This window comes from Gorilla gorilla, chromosome 15 (assembly GCF_029281585.2).
Source record: "Gorilla gorilla gorilla isolate KB3781 chromosome 15, NHGRI_mGorGor1-v2.1_pri, whole genome shotgun sequence".
Classification (NCBI taxonomy): domain Eukaryota; kingdom Metazoa; phylum Chordata; class Mammalia; order Primates; family Hominidae; genus Gorilla; species Gorilla gorilla.
The window spans coordinates 90585793-90610275 of NC_073239.2; the positions used below are offsets into that span (position 1 = coordinate 90585793).

At 51.5% G+C, this 24483-nt stretch overlaps 1 protein-coding gene across 4 annotated transcripts in view; it reads right to left on the bottom strand.

Moving 5' to 3' along the window:
- MIDEAS (mitotic deacetylase associated SANT domain protein) overlaps positions 1–24483 on the bottom strand; it is a 72282-nt gene that overhangs the window by 14203 nt on the left and 33596 nt on the right. For all 4 annotated transcript variants that reach the window (XR_010130795.1, XM_019009861.4, XM_063698002.1 and 1 more), the window contains exons 2-4: positions 9223–10918; positions 7662–7961; positions 285–630 (exon numbers count right to left, since the gene is read on the bottom strand). Coding sequence is in view for 3 of the 4 variants with exons in the window: in XM_019009861.4 (XP_018865406.3) it covers positions 285–630; positions 7662–7961; positions 9223–10671 (2095 nt within the window). In the remaining variant the exon portion in view is untranslated. The remainder of the gene's footprint in view (positions 1–284; positions 631–7661; positions 7962–9222; positions 10919–24483) is intronic.

Below are 24483 nucleotides of genomic sequence, written 5' to 3' on the forward strand. Positions count from 1 at the left end.
TCTTAATACTGAAAAAACTGAGGCCCAGGGAGTTGAAGTGACTTGCAAAAGTGGATGTAATAGTAAATGGTAGAATTGAGATTTGAATCCAAGCAGCTGGGCGGGCCCCCCACCCCTCCTTGTTGAACCAGGACAACCTCCTTCTCAATCTCAGAGAAGACAGAGCAGAGCTCCTTCTCCCAGAGTGTTCCAGCCCAATCCCCAGCAGCCCCACAGGCTGAGATGCCTCCCTGCCCAGTGCCCCAGCCCCGCTCCTGCCAGGGTCGCGGAGGGAGGTCACTCACTAGTCCGGAGCAGCGTGCGATGGGCACTCTTAGGCGTGATGGGAGGAGGGGCAGGGATGGTGCTGGTTGATATGATGGCATTGAAGTAGAGGCCAGAGCCTTCCCGCACAGGGCTGAGGATAGGGGGCGGCGTGTAGGGAGGCAGCTCAAAGCTCCGCTCAGAGGGGTGGTCAGCTAGGCGCACAGGAGAGCGCAGATGGCTCTGGTATGGGGTGATGTTGGAGTAGACGGGAGGGGCGATGAAAGTGCCCGCCTTGGTGGGGATGATGAGGGGCTCGGGCCTGGGCCGCTGCTTTGGTTTCCGCACGGAAGGCTCCCCCTCCAACTTGACATTCATGTCCTCTGCCTGGAGAAGGAAAGAAAACAAGGATGGCTCAGCCCCCCGTGTCCCAGAGAAAGTAAAGTCTTAACCACAGCTTGCCAGTCTCACCTTTGGAACTTAGTCTGCCCACCACACCCACCAAGGCAAGCCTGAAAAAAGGAGCAGGTCCAAAAGCCCTTCTTATCATCTCCTCTAGGGCAGAGGTCAGCAAACTTTTTCTGTAAGGGGCCAGAGAGTAAATATTTTAGGCTTTGTGGGCCACATGTGATCTCTGTTACATATTCCTCTTCTTTCCCTTTTTCTTTTTAAAACTAACCGTATAAAATTGTAACACATTCTTAGCTCTGGATCTGGCCCCCAGACCACAGTTCCCCACCTCTGCTGTAAAGTGTGTGACAGGGCAGGAGAGTACAGTAGTTCAGGGCCCAGGCTCTGGAGCTGGACTTCTTGGGTTGGGACCTACCACCTTTATTGCCACTGAAAATTACTCAATCTTTCTGTGCATCTTCATAACATCGTGCCTACCTAGTAAGTGCCTACTTCATGGGGTAACCATGAGGACTACATGAATTAATACAAGGAAATCACTGAGAACATTACCTGGTACCTCAGTAAATATTGGCTGTTATCACTACTTAAACTCCAGGCTCTGCGTTAGATGAAAGCTCCTACTGCGTGCTAAGACCTGAGCTGGGCATGGGACTACAAAATGGAATGGACAAGGCCGGGCGTGGTAATCTCAGCACTTTGGGAGGTCGAGGTGGGGGGGATCACTTGAGGTCAGGAGTTCGAGACCAGCCTGGCCAACATGGCAAAACCCTGCCTCTACTAAAACACAAAAATTAGCCGGGCATGGTGGCGGGTGCCTGTAATTTCAGCTACTCAGGAGGCTGAGGCATGAGAATCACTTGAACCCGGGAGGTGGAGGTTGCAGTGAGCCAAGGTCGTGCCACTGCACTCTAGCCTGGGCAACAGAACTGGATTCCATCTCAAAAAACAAAAAGGAAAAAGAAAAAAAAATGGAATGGACAGTCCTTGTCCTTGCAGAACTTTTGTTCTCATAGTATTAAACCTACTAGGAAAGTCTAGCCCATGCACGCTGCCAAAGGTTAGCCCTCCTACTTCTCCCTGCTAGGTACGCCTCATGGGCCTCTATCTAGAATAGAAAGCAGGACTATAAGAGAACAGAGGCCTTCCCTTTCTCGATTCCTATAATCTCAAAGGCAGAGAATGGAGCCCTACAGGGTGAGCAGCACCCAGTTTATCCCTCTGAGTACTCAGTATAACAGGTAAGGTTGGCCACGTTGACAGAGTGGGCCTTAAAATAATGAGCTGTCTCCATGCCAAGGTTCTGGCTCCCATACACACCTTCCAGCAGAGGGCCCTGACTCCCTCTGAGGCTCTGGCCATGTCCTTCACCCATCTGTGCCCTCTTTTCCCTTCTACAAATTGGGATGAAATGAAACTGTTCATTCTTCTTCCCTTAGGAAAACAATATGATTGCACAGAAAAAAAAAAAATGCAGGAGCCAAAGGCCCCCCAAACTTTCTTGACAAGAAATCTAACAAAAAATCAGCTAGCTGTAATGATTTGTAATTTTATAATAAGGGATTTAAACTATTCTGAATATTTGACAAAAATAGTCATGTTCATTTTTTAGGTGTGGTAATGCTATTGAGATAATGTTGAAGAAGAAAGAGTCCTTATGTATTTCAGATACAAACTGAAGTATACATGGATGGAATGATACGATGTTTCAGGATGTGCTTCAAAATAACCCAGTGGCATGGAGAAGCAGAGGCACAGGTGAAATAAGATTGGCTATGTTTTGATAACTGTGAAATCTGGGTGATGGCTAAACACTGGCATTCATTATACTCCTCTCTACTTTTATGCATGAAAGAAAGTATCTGTAGTACAAAGAGTAATAAATAATGAATGAAATAAACAAATAACAAAACACAAACCTCCCCCCAAAGCCTGGTGTAGTACAAGTACTCACAGTCAGGGATTCAAGAGATCCAAATTCTAGGGCTAGCTCTACCATTACTTGGCTGTATGACCTTAGGTCAGTCTCTTGTCTTTTCTGCACCTAGATCCTCATCTATAAAATAGAGGCATTGAGCTGTGGAGCTGCTCAGGCTCCTTCCTGTCTCAGAACAAGCTGCTCAGGCCTCCAGCCTCTACCACAAACTTTTCCTCAACCAGAGAACAGGAACCCAGACAGCAGAGACTGTGGCGCTCCCCTGCCTATTAGAGGCATGCAGGCCAACTCTCCAGCTGAGAATAACCAGAAAATCTGGACTTGATGTGCAAAACACATTTCTGAAGATATCAGAGGACAAATAGGTTGGCAAAGAATTAAAGAGCCAAGATCTAGGTGAAAAAAAAGAAAGCTAAAGAGGTGAGCCCAGTATTTGAAGCTGCGTTTTCCCTAGAGGTGAATGCTATTACTGGAAAAGGCAACTGAGAGGCTGAGAAACTGAGCAGAGCTTTTAAGAAATTTAAGGAACTGACACAATAAAAACTGAGGTTTGTCCAGGTGTGGTGGCTCACGCCTGTAATCTCAGCACTTTGGGAGGCCAAGGTGGGTGGATCACCTGAAGTCAGGAGTTGGAGACCAGCCTGGCCAACATGGCAAAACCCCATCTCTACTAAAGATACAAAAATTGGCTGGGCGTGGTGGTGGGTGCCTGTAATCCCAGCAACTCAGGAGGCTGAGGCAGAAGAATTCCTTGAACCCAGAAGACGGAGGTTGCTGTGAGTGGAGAACACGCCACTGCACTCTAGCCGGGGTGACACAGTGAGACTACCTCTCAAAAAAAAAAAAAAAAAGGCTGGGTGCAGTGGCTCACGCCTATAATCCCAGCACTTTGGGAGGCTGAGGCAGGTGGATCTCCTGAGGTCAGGAGTTCGAGACCAGCCTGGCCAACATAGTGAAACCCTGTCTCTATTAAAAATACAAAAAATTAGCTGGGCGTGGTGGTGGGCGCCTGTAATCCCAGCTACTAAGGAGGCTGAGGCAGGAGAATTGTTTGAACCCAGGAGGCGGAGGTTGCAGTGAGCTGAGATTGAGCCATTGCACTCCAGCCTGAGCCACAAGGGCGAAACCCCGTCTCAAAAAAAAAAAAGAAGATAAAAAACAAAGCTGAAGTTTAGGGCTCGCCAAGGAAGGAGAGCTTGGCAAACCCCCAGGCTTTGGATTGGGACTCCAAAAAGGGCTGATACTCACTTTCATTCAGAATAAAGGTGAATCAGAAATAGGCTGGTCCTTACATGGAATAAAGCCTAGCTTCAAATCATCTCATTTCCACCTCTGATTAAAGTAATTCAGGGCCGGGTGAGGTGGCTTACACCTGTAATCCCAGCACTTTGGGAGGCTAAGGCGGGTGGATCACCTGAGGTCACGAATTCAAGACCAGCCAGGCCAACATGGTGAAACCCCATCTCTACTAAAAATACAAAAAAATTAGCTGGCGTGGTGGCCTGCACCTGTAGTCCCAGCTACTCAGGAGGCTGAGGCAGAAGAATCGCTTGAACCTGGGAGGCGGAGGCTGCAGTGAGCTGAGATCATGCCACTGCACTCCAGCCTGCACAACAGAGTGAGACTCCATCTCAAACCCCTGCCCCCGCCCAAAAAACCCAGAAACAAAAACAAGAACTTTGCATTGTCCAGGAAGAGCTAAAAGTACTAACAGATTTCTAAAAGCCAAGGATGCATGTTTTCTTCTGTTTTTGTTTGAGATGAAGTCTCACTCTGTTGCCCAAGCTGGAGTGCAGTGGTACGATCTTGGCTTACTACAACCTCCACCTCCCAGGTTCAAGCGATTCTCTTGCCTCAGCTTCCTGAGTAGCTGGGATTACAGGCACACACCATCATGCTCGGCTAATTTTTATATTTTTAGTAGAGACAGGGTTTCACTATGTTGGCCAGGCTGGTCTTGAACTCCTGGCCTTGTGATCCACCCGCCTTGGCCTTCCAAAGTGCTGGGATTACAGGCGTGAGCCAGGATACATGTTTTGTTTTGTTTTGTTTTGTTTTGTTTTGTTTTGTTTTGTGTGAGATGGAGTCTCGCTCTGTTGCCCAGGCTGGAGTGCAGTGTCATGATCTTGGCTCACTGCAACCTCTGCCTCCCGGGTTCAAGTGATTCTCCTGCCTCAGCCTCCCAAGTAGCTGGGATTACAGGTGCACACCACCACGCCCAGCTAATTTTTATATTTTTAGTAGAGACGGGGTTTCACCATGTTGGCCAGGATGGTCTCGATCTCTTGACCTCGTGATCTGCCCACCTTGGCCTCCCAAAGTGCTGGGATTACAGACGTGAGCCACCACCCCCGGCCCAGGATACATGTTTTAATATCTAGCAACTCTTCTTGACCAAAGAGCTAAGTCCTGATGTCATAAGGCATTCACTATACATAATAAGTTAAATTCTTTCCTATGCATTTAACAGGGTTTGGGTTTTTTGTTTTTGTTTTGTTTTGAAAAGGGGTCTCACTTTGTCACCCAGGCTGGAGTGCAGTGGCACAATCACAGCTCCCTGCAGCCTTGGCCTCTTGGGCTCAAGCGATCCTCCCACCTCAGCCTCCTGAGAAACTGGGACTACAGGTGTGCACCACCACACCCAGCTAATCTTTTGTTGTTGTTGTTTTGTTTTTTGTTTTTTTGTAGAGATGGGGTCTCTCCTTGTGTTGCCCAGGCTGGTCTCGAACTCCTGGGCTCAAGCGATCCTCCTGCCTTGGCCCCCCCAAAGTGCTGTGATTGCAGGCATAACCCACTGCACCTGGCCTCCTGTGCATTTTTAAATGGTACTAGCTATGTCCCATCCTTCAGATAATGGAGGAAATAGTTGCTCAAATCCCTTTCTGTAGGGCTTAGTTCTCTTGAAGAAATACGGGTAAGAAGAATGCTGGGGTAATCATGAAAAGAGCAGTATGCAAGAATATAACTAATAAATCAACAAAATGGGGAAATGGGATAACAAATCAAATCAATCCAAAGGAGAACATGGGAAAGGCAAGATGGGAAACAGCTAACAGTAGATGGCAACTTTTAACCCAAGTATTTAAGTAATTACATTAAATGCAAACTGTATCAGTGGAATCTTAAGGTGAATTCAAAGAAACATAAAGTAGAATGGTGGTTACCAAGGGTTAGGGGATGGGGCGAGGACTGGGGAGATGCTGGTCAAACGATATATAATTTCAGTTAGAAAAAAAGAATAAGTTCAGGAAATCTATTGTATAACATGATGACTATCATTAGTAACAGTGTATTATACACTTCAAAATAGCTAAAAGCAGATTTTAAATGTTCTCACCACAAAAAAATAAGTATTTGAGGTAATGGGTATGTTAATTAGCTTGATTATATCAAAACATCATGTTGTATGCCATAAATATGTATTCTTTTTATGTTAATTTTATTTTATTCTATTTTTGTACAAACGGGGTTTCGCCATGTTGGTCAGGCTGGTCTTGAACTGCTGGTCTCAAGTGATCCACCTGCCTTAGCTTCCCAAAGTGCTGGGATTACAGATGTGAGCCACTGTGCCCAGACTTTATGTTAATTTTTAAATAAATAGAAAGATATAAACTGTATCAATTCTCTAAAAGACTGGATAATAACAAATCCCAATGTATGCCACTTGAAAGATACACCTTAAGTAGAAGGATACAGAAAAGATAACAGTAAATGATGGGAGAAGATGCACCCTGCAGATTCTAACCAAAAGCAAGCAACATATCAGACAAACCTGACTTTAAAAGACAAAAAGGGTGGATGATGAGAAATTACTTAACACGTACAATGTGCATTATTTGGGGAATAGATATGGATACGCTGATAGCCCTGACTTCACCACTACACCATCTATGCGTGTTACAAAATCACACTTGTATCTCATAACTTTACTCATGTAAAGTAAGAATTGGCCGGGTGCGGTGGCCCACCTCTGCAATCCTAATACTTTGGGAAGCCAAGGCGGGCAGGTCACTTGAGGTCAGGAGTTCAAGACTAACCTGGCCAACATGGTGAAACCCCGCCTCTACTAAAAATACGAAAATTAGCCAGGCTTCGTGATGCATGCCTGTAATCCCAGCTACTAAGGAGGCTGAGGCAGGAGAATCTCTTGAACCCAGGAGGTTGCAGTGAGCTGAGATCTCGCCATTGCACTCCAACCTGGAGGACAAGAGCGAAACTCTATCTCAAAAAAATAAAATAAATAAGAATAAAATGAGAATAAAAGGCAAAAAGAATATTTAAGATAAAAAGAAACTTCATAAAGTATCTAACCTAGTTATAAATGAGCACCTAATAACATTGCATCAAAATGTATAAAACAAATGATGACAGAACCTAAAGAAAAAGTAGACAAAACCTCAATCTTAGAAGGAGATGTCGGCCGGGCGCGGTGGCTCACACCTGTAATCCCAAAACTCTGGGAGGCTGAGGTGGGCGGATCACGAGGTCAGGAGATCGAGACCATCCTGGCTAACATGGTGAAACCCCATCTCTACTAAAAATACAAAAAATTAGCTGGGCGCGGTGGTGGGCGCCTATAGTCCCAGCTACTCGGGAGGCTGAGGCAGGAGAATGGTGTGAACCCAGGAGGCGGAGGTTGCAGTGAGCCAAGATTGCGCCACTACACTCCAGCCTGGGCGACAGAGCAAGACTCTGTCTCAGAAAAAAAAAAAAAAAGAAGATGTCAAGATCTCAGTAGTGACAGTACAAGCAAACATCTCTAATTCCCAGCACCCAGCACGGGCCAAATCAAAATTTGCTGATCTGGAAAAAGAGATGTACACAACCTAGAATTCAATTCTAGGCAGTTTCAATTTCAAGTATAAAACTGTCTCATCCCCCATTAGGAGGGGAACATCTCCAAATGCCCCTTCTGGACGTCTGTCCAGAAGTTTGGTTTGGAAAATAAAAATAGTATCTCCACAGGTTCCCTGATACCTTCCTACATTGCCATGTTCTCCTTTCCCCATAGGGTCCTGGGCCCCCTGAGCACTCATGTGCTGGAGGTGTTTAGAAGGGGCGCCTCTCATACCTGAGCTGGAGCATCTGTCCCGGGGATTCGGGTGGACCGCCTGCGGGTGACGATGACTGATGGCTTGTGCTCAGCAGGGTTCTGTTCAGGACCCTTCCCGTCCTCATCAAGACCTCCAGCCTGGGCTGCCTCAGTTGGGTCCACAGTTCGCACAGGCACAGACACTGGGATGATGAGGGGTACCATCCCACTGTCTTCTCGTGCTCGCTTGGTGGCTAAGGAAGGCTCAGAAAACTCCACCCCACACTTGGTAGTTGAGGCCAATACGCTTTTCCGCTTCTCTTCAGAGCCACTGCCATCCTGGACAAGATGGGAACAGAAGTGCAATTTAAAAGGTAAGTCATAGCCAGGCGCAGTGGCTCACGCCTATAATTCCTGCACTTTGGGAGGACAAGATTAAAGGATCACTTGAGGCCACAAGTTCAAGACCAGCCTGGGCAACATAGTGACACCTCGTCTCTACAGAAAATAAAACAAAATTAGCTGGGCATGGTGGCAAACTCCTGTGGTCCCAGCTACTTGGGAGGCAGAGGTGGGAGGATTGCCTGAGCCCAGGAAGTTAAGGCTGCAGTGAGCCGAGATCGAACCACTGCACTCCAGCCTGGGTGACAGAGTGAGACCCTGTCTCAATAATAAATAAATAAACAAATAAAAGATAAATTCTGATTTGATCTAGGACCCTCATTCCCATTTAGTCACGGGACTCAAACACCCACAGTGGCTCCCAGTGGTCTCACAACTTGACCTTTCCCTGACTACCTTTTCTCCGACCACTTTTTTTTTTTTTTTTTTTTTTTTGGAGACAGGGGGTCTCACTCTGTCACCCAGGTTGTAGTGCAGTGGCACAATCTTGGTTCACTGCAACCTCTGCCTCCCAGGTTCTAATGATTCTCCCACCTCGGCCTCCCCAGTAGCTGGGATTACAGGCGTGCAGCACCACACCTGGCTAATTTTTGTGTTTTTTGGTAGAGATAGGGTTTTGCTGTGTTGGCCAGGCTGGTCTCCCAACTCCTGACCTCAAGTGATCCACCCACCTTGGCCTCCCAAAGTGCTGGGATTATAGGCATAAGCCACTGCGCCTAGCCTCACACTGTTCTCTTCTATAGAAAGTGCTTCTGGCTGGACGCGGTGGCTCACGCCTGTAATCCTAGCACTTTGGGGGGCTGAGGCAGGCAGATCACCAGGTCAGGAGTTCGAGACCAGCCTGACCAACATGGTGAAACCCTGTCTCTACTAAATATACAAAAATTAGCCAGGCATGGTGGCAGGCGCCTGTAATCCCAGCTACTCGGGGAGGCTGAGGCTGGAGAATCACTTGAACCCGGTGATCTGTATCTATCTGTATCTGAAATAGTATCTAATTATTCAAAAAATATTTCTGCAAAAGAAAGTAAGCAAGAACCCTGTGGCAAGGTGAAGGGTGGTCTTTGTACTGTCTTCCCACAGGCAGCTGGCTAGGGCAAAGTCTGGCTTTCCCTAGGCAAGAAGCAAATCCTGCAGCTGCCCACCTATCAGCCTGATGCCCTCTGCCAGGTCTGGCTCCACTGCATGCCACTCTCACCTTTGCATTCTGCAGTGAGGCCAGCTCCACAGCCTTCTGGGCCAGGGTCAGCAAATTGGCCTCCTGGGATGCCCGGCGCCTCCGTCGCGTGCTCTGGATCACTCCGCCCCGTAGCACCTGCCCACAGTCCCCTGTGCTCACTGCCCTCATGCCCTCCTCGCTGCCCATGGCAGGAGCCTCTCGCTCCCGGCCATTGGGTGCTAGTCTCTCCCCATCAGGCAGTAGCTGCGACTCCCTCAGCTCCAGCGGGAATCCCAGAGCTTCAGGATGGGGCTGCCCCAGGGAGCCAGGTGGCGGCTGCTGCAGGGGCCAGTGATGTAGGAACAGGTTGCCAGTGGGCTCCTGCCCAGGCTGGGTGCCAGCCCCATCCAGGGCGCTGGGAGGCAGGATACCCTCCTTAGAGAGGCGGCGGGAGCGGCGGGGGAAGGGGATCTGGACCTGAGGTAGCGCTGGCTGCGGGGCTGAGTCCTGCAGAAGGGCCTTGCGCAGTTCTGGGTTCATATCTGGGTTGGGGGGGAAGGGGTAGGGTGCCATGCTGTGGTGAGCCAGGTGGGACTGTCCCAGTGGCCCAGCTGGCTGCAGGCCAAAGTCCTGGGGTTGCTGCGAGGGTTGCTGCGGCATGGAATAGAAGTTCTCAAAGAGCGGCATCTGGGGTAGGGCTGCCTGCTGCTGCTGCTGCTGCTGCTGTGGTTGCTGCTGCTGCTGCTGCTTCTGTGGAGGGAAGGCAGCCACCGGGTTTGGGGGCGGTGGGCCTTGCCGGAAGACCTGCCGGTTCACCTGGTGGCCGAATGCCAGCTGGAAGGGTTGCAGGGGCAGTGACTGGTTTGGGGGTTTCTTGGCCGCGTGGAAAGAATTCAGGGGTGCCTGGGGCCGCCCTACCTCCAGCTGCACCTTCTGTGGCATCATTGGTCGCACATAGCGGTCCAGCTGTGGGCCCCCCGCTTTCTCCCGCTTCAGTGCCTCAGGGTGGTTATAGTAAGTCGGGACTCCCACTCCAGGATGCGGGCTCCCCTTGGTTGCACTGTAGAGGGACAGACTGTGGCAGTTCCATGTTGAATGGGGTGGAGGCTGGCCTGGCTGCTGCTGCCAGCTGCTGTCACTGACACCCCCACCTCCTCCACGCTCCGGGCCCCGCCCTGGAGCCATCACAGAGTTGGGCCACTTTACTGAGGCCACCTGCTGGGACAGCATGGCTGCTGAGGTCCGCTCAGGCCCATACACCACAGAGTTCAGCAGGGCCAGGCTGCTAGGAGGGGGCAGTTCCACAGGCTGAGAGGTGGAGACTGCCCCTCCTGGACCCTCGTGCCCGATGTACTGCTCCTCCTTCACTCTGATGGACTGCTGGGGGGGCTGCAGGGGAGGGGGCTGCTCCTTGGGAGCTGGTTCCTGGCCCCCGAAGAGGCAACGCTTCCGCTTGTTCTGAGCCTTGGGCTGGGCCTGGAGGTTCATGATGTGGCCAACTGAGCCCTGGCGGTGAGATCCCCTTCAACAGTCGCCCATCCCCTGGGGAAACGTCCTGCTGGAAGCCGGGCTCTAGTCCAGGAGCCAGGGAGGGCAGAGCAGGGGCAGAGGAAGACACTGCACGGTAAGGTCGGGCACTGGGAGAAAGAACTGCTGGCTCTTCCTTTCTCTTCCAGAGAGGCTCTGGGGCTCAGCTACTCTTCCCAGTTCATGATGCTCCACAGGGTACTGGCACCTGCAGAGGGAAGAGCAGTGACAGTGTCAGCCACAGCCTCCCAGGATGCCCCGAACATCAGCACAAGTGTAAGAAAAGGGGCTCCAAGGGCCTTCGGTCCCACCACCTCATATCACAGGGACAGGCCCCAAGTCACAGAGCAGCATTGGTGAGGCAGGAGCCAGGACTTTTGGGGAGCTGCCAGGAGGGCAGGAGAATCAGCTGCATCTCCCAGGGCACTGTGACTCTCTTGTCCCACCACCTCACCCTCCTGGTTCAGCTCCAGGACTGCTTGCATCTGGCTGTGTTATTTGTGCACTGCATAGGCACATTCTAAGGCACAGGTGGAGCTGACATCCAGCCCAAGCCCCTCCAGCCCAGCTGAGAAAGAGGCAGCAAAAGCCACATTGGCTCCCCTCTCCTCTTACCCAGGCCCTAGCCCCCTAGGCAGCCAGGCCTAGTCCTCCTGGCACACATCTGTCTATGCAGGAGCCTCCCACCAGACCCAGAAGGATCTTTGTCCAGCCAGTGCCTCCTCTGACACTCCAAGCACATCTCAGGCTCGGGAAGTGGAGAGGACAGGGTCATTCCGGACACGGCCACTTCTCCTGTGCAGCCCCAGAGTCAGGAGCTCCAACAGACCCTTGTAGAGTCAGGGGCCCAGGGTCAGGCTCACCAAGGCCTGCAGGTAAGGCCCCAGAAGGGTGTCTGCAGTCCTAGCCCCACCCCTGGGAAGAGCCGCTGGGTGGGGCTGTGGCTGCCAGAGTCTTTCCCAAACTAGCACAGAACTTGTTTTGCAACCCTGGCAGGGTGGAGGCAGGATCCAGGCCAAGAGCTGGTCAGCAGCTGACCCCGCCCCTGCCTGACCCCTGCCCCTTCCACTGCCGAAGAGCCCCTGGCAAATAGTGTAACTCAGATCGTAGAGGGTGCAGATTGCTAGAACTCAGTTCCAGAAGGTTTCTCCACGATAATGTCATGACTTAAGTACACAGTTTTTCCGTTTTTGTTTCGTAACTTGATTTTTTAAAACAGTCGCTACAGAACAGAATCTAGACCTGTATTTTACAGCATAGCTGCTTGCATGTATTTTTCAAGACTTTTCTTTCCCTCAGAGTGCTGTTTGGGTTTTGTTTTTTTCCTGGGAAGTTGGTGGGGGTGGGAGCTACATGGCCCACCTCTTTCCCCAGTAAGATTCTGGTCCCTAAGAAGAGGGGAAAACAGCTCGGGCGGCTCTGAAGAGGAAATCTCAGGCCCTAGATGCTACAGGTCATTGTTAGCAACCCCAGCCGCTCCCAGGAAACCAGCCAGCAGCAGCGGAGGGCAGGGCTGGGCGGGCACAGGGTCCCGACTATACCCAGTTTGCAGTTCGGCCCGCCCCCAGCACCAGGAATGCCCCTCCCAGGCTATCGCTCCTCTGCAGGCTTCCGCAGCTCCCCAGCCCCTGTGCTCCTGGAGCCTGCCTGCCTCCTGCCCGCCTGCGTGACTCACTGAGGGCCCCCTCCCTATCTTTCACTTTCACCCAGCACCCAGAAGGAGAGTAATTTCCTCCTCCATTTCCTTCCTCAGCTCCTGGGCCTTGAAGAGAGTAAGAGACCCTCCTCGTGTGCAGCCTTTGTCTTTTCATATATGAAGCCGGAGGGAGGGAGAGGCACAGAGACTAGGAGGGCATCCAAGTCACCCTCACCCCCAGCAAGAGGGGAGTGGGGGGATTTGGACAAGAAGTGGAGAGCTGGGGGCTGCAGAAACAACCTTTCTCTTGCTTTTAAACCCGCATTCCCTGACAGCCAACCTAATTCAGAGCAGGAACCCAAAAGCTAACCCCTGCACTGAAAATCACCCTGGGCACCCCCATGAAGCTGCAGGGTGGGACTGTCTGGCTCCGCCTCTCCGAGGGAACATCAAGCCCACAGAACTAGAAGTGCGTGTCTGCAGAAGCAAGACAGAGAAAGGAAGAATGTGCGCCAGCCTGGCAGGCCCACGTGCCTCCAGGGGGCTGCGAGCCCCTCCAGTGGGCGCTCACACACACTCACGCCTCCCTTCATCACAGCCCTGTCTCCTTGTGAGCCACAGCACGGGCTTGAGGCCTGGAGCAAGGGAAGGTCCACGTGGCGGGTGGGCCTGGATGCACGTGCCAGTGTGAACCTGATGGAGGGTTGCGCCCCCTCCATGGGGATGGCTGCTCAGAAGGAGATGAGGCGGGGCCTGCGGCTCCAGGACAAGCCTGCTTCTGCCCAGGGCAAGGGCCAGAGGCCAGATGCAGGTCTTACAGGGGCTTACCCACAGCTGTATGGTCAGCCCTGGAGGAGCTGAGCTCAGCTGGGAAGCCTCCCACTCCCACCCTGCACATCAAGGAGGGCCATCATTCAGGATACCACAGCAGCCTCTGAAGCTCAGACAGGGACTTGCTTTGAAGAAATCAGGGGGCCTGGTTTGGGGAAGGCTGAATCACCATAGAAGCTTCTTGCTGCAGAGGCCTCCCTGTCACCCTCACCGAAGAGCTAAGGGTGCCAGGGGCACAGACAGTCAGGCCTGGGACCCTCAGAGAAGAAAGGTCATCGGCTGGGGGTGGGGAGAAGAGTGGAAGATACTGGCAGCCTGGGAGGAAGGGTGAAGAGGCACACCTAGGCAGCAGGGCACTAAGTAGTCATAGGAGTAATGATGATGGTGATGGTGCACCCGTGCCAGGCGGATCCTACGTGCTTTATATCCTTTAAATTCCCACCATGGCCTTATAAGGCAGGAGTTGCGATTTTAACCTCTATTTACAGGTTAGCTAGATGAGGCTCAGAGGAGCTAAGTAAGTTGCCTACGGTCACACAGTCATTATGTTGCAGAGCCAAGACTGGAACCCAGATCTGTCTGACTCTAAGATCAAGCTCTTCTTCCTTATCCCCAAGATATGCCACTAAGACCCCAGACCCTCTTCATACACCTCCCTTCCACAGCACACTCCACACCACCTCCAAGCAAGGATTTTCTAGACACAGATATCAGATATCCCTTCTCATTGGCACTGGGAAGCCCCTTACCCCTGCCTGAACCTTTGGCAGGTACTCTCTCCCATTCTCCCCAAATACAGCTGAGATCCTTGGCCTTCCAGGAAGGGAGAGCAGGAAAGGGTCTCACCACAGAGGGGTCAGCAGATGTGTGAGGTCTACCTGCAGGGAGGCCTGAAACATTTCCTCCTGCACTGGCCACTCTAGCCCCCGATCTAGGCCTGGACTCTCCAGCTCCTGCAACCCCACCCCGGGCTCAGTTGCTGCTGGTGGTGCCTCCAGCTCTCAGACCCCATGGGCTTCTCCCAGCCTGCAACTCGGGGTCAGGACTGCGCCACTTCCTCTCATTTCTTCTACCCCACCCCCACTGCCCTGTCCCTCAGATGGAAATCAAACTGCCCTTCCTCACAGTGAGGAAGAGGAAGGACGACACCTCCAAAGGCTGCTGACCTGTGGGCCTAGTCCCCGAGATTGCAGGGAAGAGGATGTCATGAGGAACTCCTGCCAGCAGCTCAGCCCTGGCACCAGCTGCAGGGCCTCTGACAACGGATGCAGGAACACTGCAAAAGGAAACCCACAGTCACCACGGGGCCCCAGACACTGCAACCCGCCCTGTCAGTCTGTTTGACTGTCACGCTCTATTCACTTTTCCCTTCCTCCAGGCTCCTCTCTGCAGCAACCAATCCTTGACCAGACCCACAGGTACCCCTGGGCCAAAGACAAGGCAACAATCAAGACCAAGGCCTGGGACCCAGCAGGCTTTCAGGAAGTTCTATGGTGAGTAGCACTTACTCTCTATAGAAGAAAGCAGTGTGCACCAAGAAAAAAAAAAAAAAAACAGTGCTGACCCCACATATATGTTTTGCAGACACATGAGGGGAAGGTGCTGGAAAGGCCTTTGGGTGTTCAATGCTGATGGTGACACCAGCTCTCCTGGGATGTCAGCTCAAACACATACTGCTCCCCAAATGCCATCGGCAGCCCAGCCGCACACCCAACACTGGCTGGCTGACCCCAGGAGAAGCCAGAGAGCCATCACCACAGGGCAAGGGGCCAGACTGTGGCCACTGTGGGACCAGGGCCACTCACCAGTCTGCTTGGGGCAATCAGTGTGTCCATTTGAGAAAAAAGACTATTGTGAGTCAAGGCCACACAGACCAGGGAGGAGATGCCAAGTTGATCTCAGCAGCTGCAGGGGTTCAGCTCTGACCTGGGGATAACAGCTAACCCGAGGGCCCCCTGCCCTTGGAGGCTAATGCTCCAAGCTCCCACTCTTATAGCCTGGGCAGGCCCCACAAGCTCAGCACTAGGAAGAGGGGAGTCAAAGATCATGGGTCTGTCACCCAAGGGCAAGACATGCCCAAACTGAGTCTCCAGGCGAGTCAGTTCTCTGAGCTGTCTTAGGACAAAGTCTAAACTCCCTGCCCTGTCCACAAGTCCCTGCAGACCTTGGCTCCTGCCACCTCTCTCGACAGTCTGTGCTTGAGCCAGGGCCTCCAACGTGTTCTTCTCGCTTTGCTTCCAGGTCTTTGGCCAGGCTGTACCCCTTCCTAGGACACCTTCTCACTCTTTTCATCAGGCCAGGTCCTATTAATCCTTCAGGTTGCAGACACTGCTTCCACTGGGAAACCTGACCCCAGAGCTGAGACAGGAGCTGAACTACAAGCCCCTATAACACACTGTATATGGCACACTAAATCCCAGGTGCCTGCTTTGTCATCCCCAGCAGACAGCAGGCTCCACGGGGCAGGGTTGGCAGACCGTTGTACCTTGGCACTTGGTTTGTATCTGCCTGTCAGGATGCTCATTCAAGACTGCGCCCAAGGTGAGTCAGAGCCACACCTGGGCAGAGGCGACACAGCCCGCATTCCTGCCCTGGGCTCCTGCCTGCTCCTGACTTCTGGGCTCTCTGGTGCACATGAGAGCTCCTCAAGATGCTGGGATGAAGTGAAAAGGCCCAGCCCGGGATCCCACCCTACCCCTGGCCCCAGGCCCTCTACACCTATGTGGAACACAAGTCCTTCTCCCTGCTGGCCCACAAGCCACCTGCCCTTGACTGTCACCTGCTGCCCCACAACACATGCAGGCCAACTGGAAAAGTGCCAGCTCCACTGTTGCCCTCCACCCCACTTTTCTAGGCTTCTACCCCCACCTAGACAGTGGCCAGGGACACAAGCCTGTGGGTCTGTTTACCTCATGCCCTGACATGGCTGGACCTTAAGACACTAAGGTCTGGCCAGGATGCCAGGGAGCCATAACAAGTCCCTGCCACCCCCACCAGAGGAGCACAGCATGGCCCAGCTGGCCCCCTCATCTGGGCTCACATCCTGAAAAGCTCTCTCAGACATTCTGGGGTCTCCAGCTATAGCCAGACTCGGTAAGTGGCCTGGAACTGCCATCTTGGGCCAGCTAGAGTTGCCCAGGCCCTGGACAAACCTTCCCTCTGGACCCCATCTGCAATGCTACATGCACCCCCACCAACCGGGACTTCACACACAGGCCAGTGTACCCCACTTCTGCAAGCCACTGGACACATAAGCACTGTTCTCAAGGGGTTTGCAAACAAGGAGGCTCTGATACAACAGACGTGGATCTGACTCCCACGAGTGTCATTTTCCCTGGGAGCATGAGAGAGCAGGCAAGAGGCCCTATGGTCGGCCCATTCCCAATCCAGACAGTCCCTGGACCATCACTTCTCTGGACTGAACTTCAGCTCTGAAAAGCAGAGCCCAGGCCAACAGGCCAGAGAGTCACGAGTCCCAGGGGTCTCAGCCATCAAGCTGCTCAGGATCAGAAGCTTGGCCAGGGTTCAAGCTGCCTGAAGTTTGAGCTTACACAGTAAAAATGCCAACCACTGAGATGCTTTTAAAGGGATGTGTAAGAGAGGAATCCTTTCAGGGCTTATGAGGCACTCTCAGGGCTCCGTCCAGTCTTCTACCTTGATTGCCTCCCTCCCCCATAGCCCCACAAATGCCCACAGGGTGTCCATGGGAAGCTGGGATAGCCAGGTTTGTTTTGCCAGGGGTGGGGGAGGTGGGGGGCTGCTAATGCAGAGAGAAAACAGTCATGAGCAAAGCCAGAAAAGGATTAAGCCTCCAGGCTCAGCTTTTGCCTGCACTGAAGGGACTGCCTGCCTTCCTCCTAGGCAAAGGCCATGAAGAATCACAGGCAGCCCTGGAAAACCCATTCCAACAGGACCCAGGGATCCCAGCAGGAGTAGGGTAGAAGCAGGCAGGTTTAGGCCTCCTCCGCAGGAGACTCAGCAGATGTTCCTGAGGCCCTCTGGTGAGGGCCTCCTGGGACCGCTGGGGTCCTTGCTCTGTCTCCTCAAAACAGTCTCTATGCCCTATACAGCTCCCACCACTGGAGGCTGCTGCAGTTCCTCCCTTCCCTTCTGGAAGGGCCTGGCTCCCCAGCAGGGCTAGAGCAGGGCTCTCTGAAGTCTGTGCCTGAGCACCCCAGTGCCAGACTCTGCCCTGGGCCAAGATACAGATGAGGCCACTCACAGGGGCCTCCCTTGCCATTGCCTTGCCCTGCCCACTCCCCCACCACACACCCTCCCTGCTGCAGCTCTGCAGGTGGGCCTGCTGACCCTTCATCTGCTATACAAGCATTTGCTGAGCACTTGCTGCAAGCCAGGCTCTGGGAGACACAGGAGACACAGAGCTTCCAGGCCGGTGGGGAGACAGAGACACAGAAACACATGCTAATTATAATGCAAGGAAGCCCATGCAGGGACTAGGGGTAAGCGACCCCTGGGGACAGGCAACCCCTGGGGGAGCTCCCTGACTTTGAGCCTCCCCTAGAGCTGTTCCTTCTGCCTGGAAGCCCTGCCTCCACTCTCACAATCTGCTCTCCCTCAAGGCCTACCTCCTCCAGCTGGCCCTCCAGCACATATTGTTGTCACCCATTCTGAATCTTCATGCTCTTATACCACTATCCAATAATGCTTCTTCAATTCCCTTCTGTTCCTGCACAGATCCTGGGAGCAGCAGGGCCTGGAGACAACATGATCCAAGACGGAGGGCAGTGGACTGTTTGTCAGGTAACCAACCAGATGTCTGGTCCAGGAGCCGCCACTCACTGGTTCCTGCCTTTGAGGAGCTTAAGAGCCTGGGGTGGGAAGAGACCTGTATCCAGGGACCAAAGAAACACCTTTGTAAAAAGCAAGTGCCACGCCGGAACAGCAACCACCAGGACTAGCTGCATGCCGAATATGCGAGAGTACTGCTTATCTGCATAACCACTTAATTCCAACTGAGAAACGAGAAAGGCTGGCTCTGAAAGTAACTTGTCCCAGTTCACAGAACTCATGACTGAGGAGTCAAGATTCAAATCTAAGCCTCCTGACCCCAAACCAGGTCTCTCTCTGTCACTGTGTCAATACCCGTCTGTGTGGATGTCAAGCAGTGGTTCTTAAACCTCAGTGTGTGCAATAAAACCCACCCTGAGAGACTAGTTCATGGGTCTGGTGGGGTGGGGGTCGGGGGTGGGAAGAGCACGATGGGGAATCTAGGATGCTTCACAAGCAGCCAGGTGGTGCCCACGCACTGGAGCAGGGGAAGGGCTAAAGGGCCACAGCCTGGCATAGTGAAGTTTCCCAGGACCCACCACTCCCCATTCCCCAAAGGCACTACCTGTCAGAGTGCTGTGGCCTGCCCAGGAGACATGAGGGGTCGCACAGAGCCCTGAGGGGACTTTGCTCTCAGCCAGTCCTAGGGTTAACTGTGGCTCTTACCACGCCTGGGACCCAGTTGAGTGCCCATGTTTACTGAGCACTTACTATTTGCCAGGCACTGTGCTAAGTCCATTGCAGGCAGCATTTTGTTTAACCCTTACTGTTCTGTGTCTCATTATTTACAGACCAGGAATGGTATACTCAAAAATATCTATTTAACATAAAAGAAGACAGTAATAGAAGAACAAAAGAATAAAAAAGACATAAGACATACAGAAATCAAATCACAAAATGGCAGCATAAATCCTACCTTATCCATAATTACTTTAAATGTGAATGGATTAAATATCTAAAAGGCAGAGATTGGCAGAATGGACTTTTAAAAAAATATGCAATTATATGGCAGAACAGACTTCTTTAAAAAAGATGCAATTTCGTTAAAAAAAAGAAACACCCTTTACATTCAGAGACACAAATAGGTTGAAAGTAATTAGCAGGGCATGGTGACACATGCCTGCAGTCCCAGCTACTCGGGAGGCTGAGGTAGGAGAACTGCTTGAACCCAAGAGGTGGAGGTTGCAGTGAGCCCAGATTGCGCCACTGCACTCCAGCCTGGGCAACACAGTGAGACTCTGTACCAAAAAAGAAAAAAGAAAGCAAGGGATGGAAAAAGAGATACCATTGTAAACAGTCACCAAAAGACAGCTAGAATGGCTATACTAATATCAGACAAAATATGTGGTGGCAGGCACCTGTAATCGCAGCTACTCAGGAGGCTGAGACAGGAGAACTATTTGAACCTGAGAGGTGGAGGCTGCAGTGAGCCAAGATTGCGCCACTGCACTCCAGCCTGGGCAACAGAGCTAGACTCCGTCTCAAAAAAAAAAAAAAAATCAGACAAAATAGACTTTAAGACAAAAACTGTTATTATAGACAAAGAATATTTTATAATGAACAAAGTGTCCGTCCCTCAGGAGGCTATACCAGTTATAGACATGCATGTACCTAACAACAGAGCCCCAAAATACATGAAGCAAAAACTGTCAGAATTGAAAGGAAAAAATGAACAACTCAAATAACAGTAGGAAACTTCAATACTCTACTTTTTTTCATTTTATTTTATACATACACATGAGAGAGAGAAAACACTCTACTTTCAACAACGAACAGTACGACTAAATAGAAGATCGACAAGGAAATAGAAGATTTAGACACTATAAACCAATTAGACCTGGAAGACCTATACAGAACACTCCACCTAACAACAGCAAAATACACACAAATACACACTCTTCTCAAGAGCACACAGATACTGCAGCTGTAGGTGAACTGTTTTTTTTGTTTCTTTTTAAAAAAGAGCAGGCCCGGCACAGTGGTTCACGCCTGTAATCCCAAAATTTTGGGAGGCCAAGGCAGGAGGATCACTTGAGCCCAGGAGCTCGAGACCAGCCTGGGCAACAAAACAAGACCGTGTCTCTACAAAAAAAAAAAAAAAAAAAAAATTAGCTGCGTGTGGTGGCCGCTATAGTCCCAGCTACTCAGGAAGCTGAGGCAAGAGGATTGCTCGGGCCCAGGAGGTTGAGGCTGCAGTAAGCCGTGTTCACGCCTCTGCAATCCAGCGTGCGTGAAAGACCAAGATCCAGTCTCAGAAAAAATAAAAAATATATACATTTTTTATATATTATATATATATATATGTATATTTATAGCACAAGGAACACTCTCTACAATAGATCATCATTAGGCCATAAGACAAGTCTCAACAAATTTAAAGGGACTGAAATCACTCAAAGTATGTTCTCCAATCAAAACGGGTTGAAATTGGAAATCAATAACCGAAGGAAATTTGGGAAACTTACAGGAAACGAAGGTTAAAAGTAACTTGCCAGTTCTCTCAGCTCAGAAAGGCCTCTCCCTCCTCAGCCCATGTTCTCCACACCTTCGGTGTCATAGTCCTAGGCAGCCGCAGAGCTCAGACTTGCAAAGGCCTGGGTAGCCCCTCTCCCAGACACACATTGAACCTGACCCCAAGCTTGATCCCGACATCAAAACAACTAGGGGATGGAGAGGCCTTTGGGATTGCAACAGCTTGTCAGGCAGCCCTGCTTTTCCCTAGGAAAAATGGCCACAGGCAAATATTTCCACTTCCATGGCCAATCTACAAAATATCCAAAAGACAGATCCTTCCCAAAAGAAGGGAGCTAACGAGTACTTCGCTGGGCTGGGTCCTCTACAAATTCGAATCCATGCTTATAAACCTCCTATGGAGGAGTCTTATGTCCCCATTCTCCAGAGGGAAGTTGAGGCTCTGCTGTTACAGAGCCAGAAGCAAGATTCAAATCTTTATCTTGTGTCTTCCAAGTCCTTGCTCTTTACACCACCCTCCCAGAAAAATCTGAAATCTACACCTGTGGGCCTCAGAAGGAATGCTACACTTGAGAACTTCACAAAGCCAGCTCCTTCCCGGAGCTGCTGCTCTTCCCTGGGGGCATTTCCAAGCACAGCATGGTCTATTAACACTCCTCTTAAGAAATAATCCTAGCCCCAGTCAGCCAGAAACAGTTTCCCCTCCAGACCGGGGGTATCTGTAAAAGCCCCTGGAAACCAAGAGAGCCCAAAGGGTGTTGAGGTATGGGGGACTGCAGAGGAGAGCTGGAGGCTGCAGGCTCAGCACCATCTCACTCTGGAATAAAAACCTCCATGCCACATGGAGAAAGGTGGCTTGGGCCTCTCTTCAGAGCCAACTGGCAAAGCAGGGCCCAGCTGGGAAAGCTGAACAGGTTCCAAATATCAAGAGATATCAATGTTTACCTACTCCAATTCCTTGTTCCACAGAGCAGTCCAGAGAAGGAAATAAACTCGTCCGAGGACACACAGCCAGGAGCAAAATCAAGGACTCCAGTAACAATGCTTCATGCCTCCATTTAGGCAGGCCCCACCACTTGGCAAGACACTGGGCAAAGCATGGAGCCAAGGTTTATCCCAACATCACACAAACAAGGCTTCATCAATACCTCCAAAATTTCCATTGAAGGTGCTACCATGTGCCAGGCATGGTGCTAAGCACACTACACACATTATCCTGTGTAATCGTCTCACAGAAAGGTAGATATTATCATTATTATTTTTGTAGAGATGGAGTCTCACTTTGTTGCTCAGGCTGGTCTTAAACTCCTTGCCTCAAGGGATCCTCCCAACTCAACCTCCCAAAGTGCTGAGATTACAGGCGTGAGCCACCACACCAGGCCATCAAGGTAGGTATTATTACCCCTCCTTTCTAAACAAGAAATCTGAGAAGACCTTAGGTCAAATCACTTGCCTAAGATCACAGCAGTATAGAGGCAAAGCCAGGACTGGCACTTAGGGCCTGCCTGTTCTGCAAACTTCCTCCCCCAAGAGTTTCAGACTTGGACGTCACACCAGGCTGCCTGGGATAGACAGCAGCAGCCTCTGGGTTGCTCACGTCTGCTCCCTGGAGAGCAGCTTCAGCCCCTGAAAACCACCATGATGTTCTGAGATGTGGCTGGTCGGGTAAAGTGGGTGGGAGAGGCCGGGCAGGTGAGTGGCTTTGAAGGTGAAGAGGCTACAGGTGATTACCTCCAGTGGGCCAACCTGTGGAGGGCTCGGCATCTTTGCCTAAGAGGAAGTCACACCCCTTCCACACCCTCCAACCCCACAACTGAGGTTAGCCAACAGCTCTTTAAAAATAAAGCCAGGCCGGATGCAGTGGCTCCCATTTGTAATCCCAACACGCTGGGAGGCCAAAGCAGGTGGACCACCTGAGGTCAGGAGTTTATGAGACCAGCCTGACCAACATGGAGAAACTCCGTCTCTACTAAAAATACAAAATTATCCAGGCATGGTGGCGCACACCTGTAATCCCAGCTACTCGGGAGGCAGAGGCAGGAGAATCACTTGAACCCAGCACATGCCTGTAATCCCAGCTACTCGGGAGGCTGAGGCAGGAGAATTATTTGAACCCACGAGGTGGAGGTTGCGGTGAGCCGAGGTTGTGCCATTGCACTCAAGCCTGGGCAACAAGAGCAAAACTCCGTCTCAAAAATAAATAAATAAATAAAGCCTTCGGCTGGGCACGGTGGCTCACGCCTGTAATCCCAGCACTTTGGGAGGCCGAGGCGGGGGGATCATTTGAGGTCAGGAGTTTAAGACCAGCCTGGCCAACATGGTGAAACCCCATCTCTACTAAAAATACAAAAATTAGCTAGGCATGGTGGCGGGCGCCTGTAATCCCAGCTACTCGGGAGGCTGGGGCAGAAGAATCGCTTGAACCCAGGAGGCAGAGGTTGCAGTGAGGCAAGATCGTACCACTACACTCCAGCCTGGGCGACAAGAGCAAAACTCTGTCTCAAAAAAATAAATAAAGTCTTGGCTCTCCCCTGCTTGTCAGATAACCCAAGTCCCCATGGAGTCTAGGCTCCTATCCCTTCTCCTGGCACCCTGAGCTCTGGGTCAAATCAGGTCTCTGCTTGGGTTCCCCCACTCAGGACACTGAGCATTAGCCCCCAGCCACAGCCACCCATATCTCCACATGGTGCTCTCAGAGCGTTGCTTCTCCCAATAACTTAACTTCCTAAATAAAATCTATTCATCGCACATCCCGAGTAGAGGAGACAGAGGTGCCCACTCACTCCAAAGATCATTTGTCCAAACCTCAATTTCATGGCTCATAGAACCAAGACCTCAAAGGTAAAATGACCTGCCTAAGGACACATGGCTGACTACCTGAGCAGAGCTATAGTGACGGCCTCCCAGGTAGATGTTCTCACACTTAGCACCCCTCAGACCTGGCATTGCCAGGTCCTTGACATTCGTCTGGGGGAGGTAAAGCAGGGGGTGTAGCATGTGTGTCAAGCCTACCAAGTCTTCATCAACCTGCACTTGGGGCTTCTCTCCTGACTGGTCAGGGCTGGAAAGGGCCAAGACCCACGTGGTGCCTGGGGGTTGGATGGGTCGGTGTCTGGCAGTATAGTGTGAGAGTAAAGAACGGGGGCAATATGGCTCCCTAGTACATGCTAGTGACCAGGAAGCACAAAAATTTGCCACCAGCAGAGGGAGGGGAGTCTCAGTGTGGCTGCCTGGGGCCTCCTAGAAGGGCTGCAAACTGGGCACAGACAGACACTCATTTGACTCCAGAGCTATCACATCAGCCTCACGCCCTTCCTCAGGCCCTGGTCAAGATGCAAGACTTTTGCCAAAGGCTCACACATTCTTTGCATTTCTCCAGTCTCTGAGCAGCTGCTGCAGGGCCTTTTCTCCTATGTTGATTTATTCTTTATTGTTCCTGAAATACACCCAGAGGCCTTTGGCACAGCATGCGGGCACAGCAGAGCATCCAGCCCAAGCCCCAAGTACACACCAACCAGACTCTCTGGGACCTGGGCCAAGCCAGCTGGAATGATGGGCCCCAGGTCAGACCCAGCAGCCAAGAAGGGAGACCAAAGATCCCACCTAGCCCCAGCCTTTGATCCCCAGAGCTGTTCTCAGTACCTCAGAGGCTGGGATACCTTTAAGGGGGAGGACACACTTGGGAGGTCCCCAGGAAGCCCACACTAAGCTGAAACCAAGCCTTTCCCCTCTTCCTGTGCATGTGCCTGGCCGAGCAGTCCCCAGGCCCACAGCTGAGTCCTCCACAGAAGGGCCTCAGGGCTCAAGGCTGGGCTCCTGGCTGCCCTGTGAAGCATCTGGAGAGGGAGGCAGCAGGGAGGTCTTCCCCACCCTTCCCAGCCCAAGATATCTCCCCTACCAGCCAGTCTAATGGTGCCCGAATTCCTACTATCAGCACTTCATACCAAGGATCAAAGCATTGTTCCTTGTGCACGTGAAAATAGCCGGAGGAAGTGTGGGAGCTGCAGGGTAAAAGTAGTCAGGGGCAATGTGTGCTGGCTTCTCCA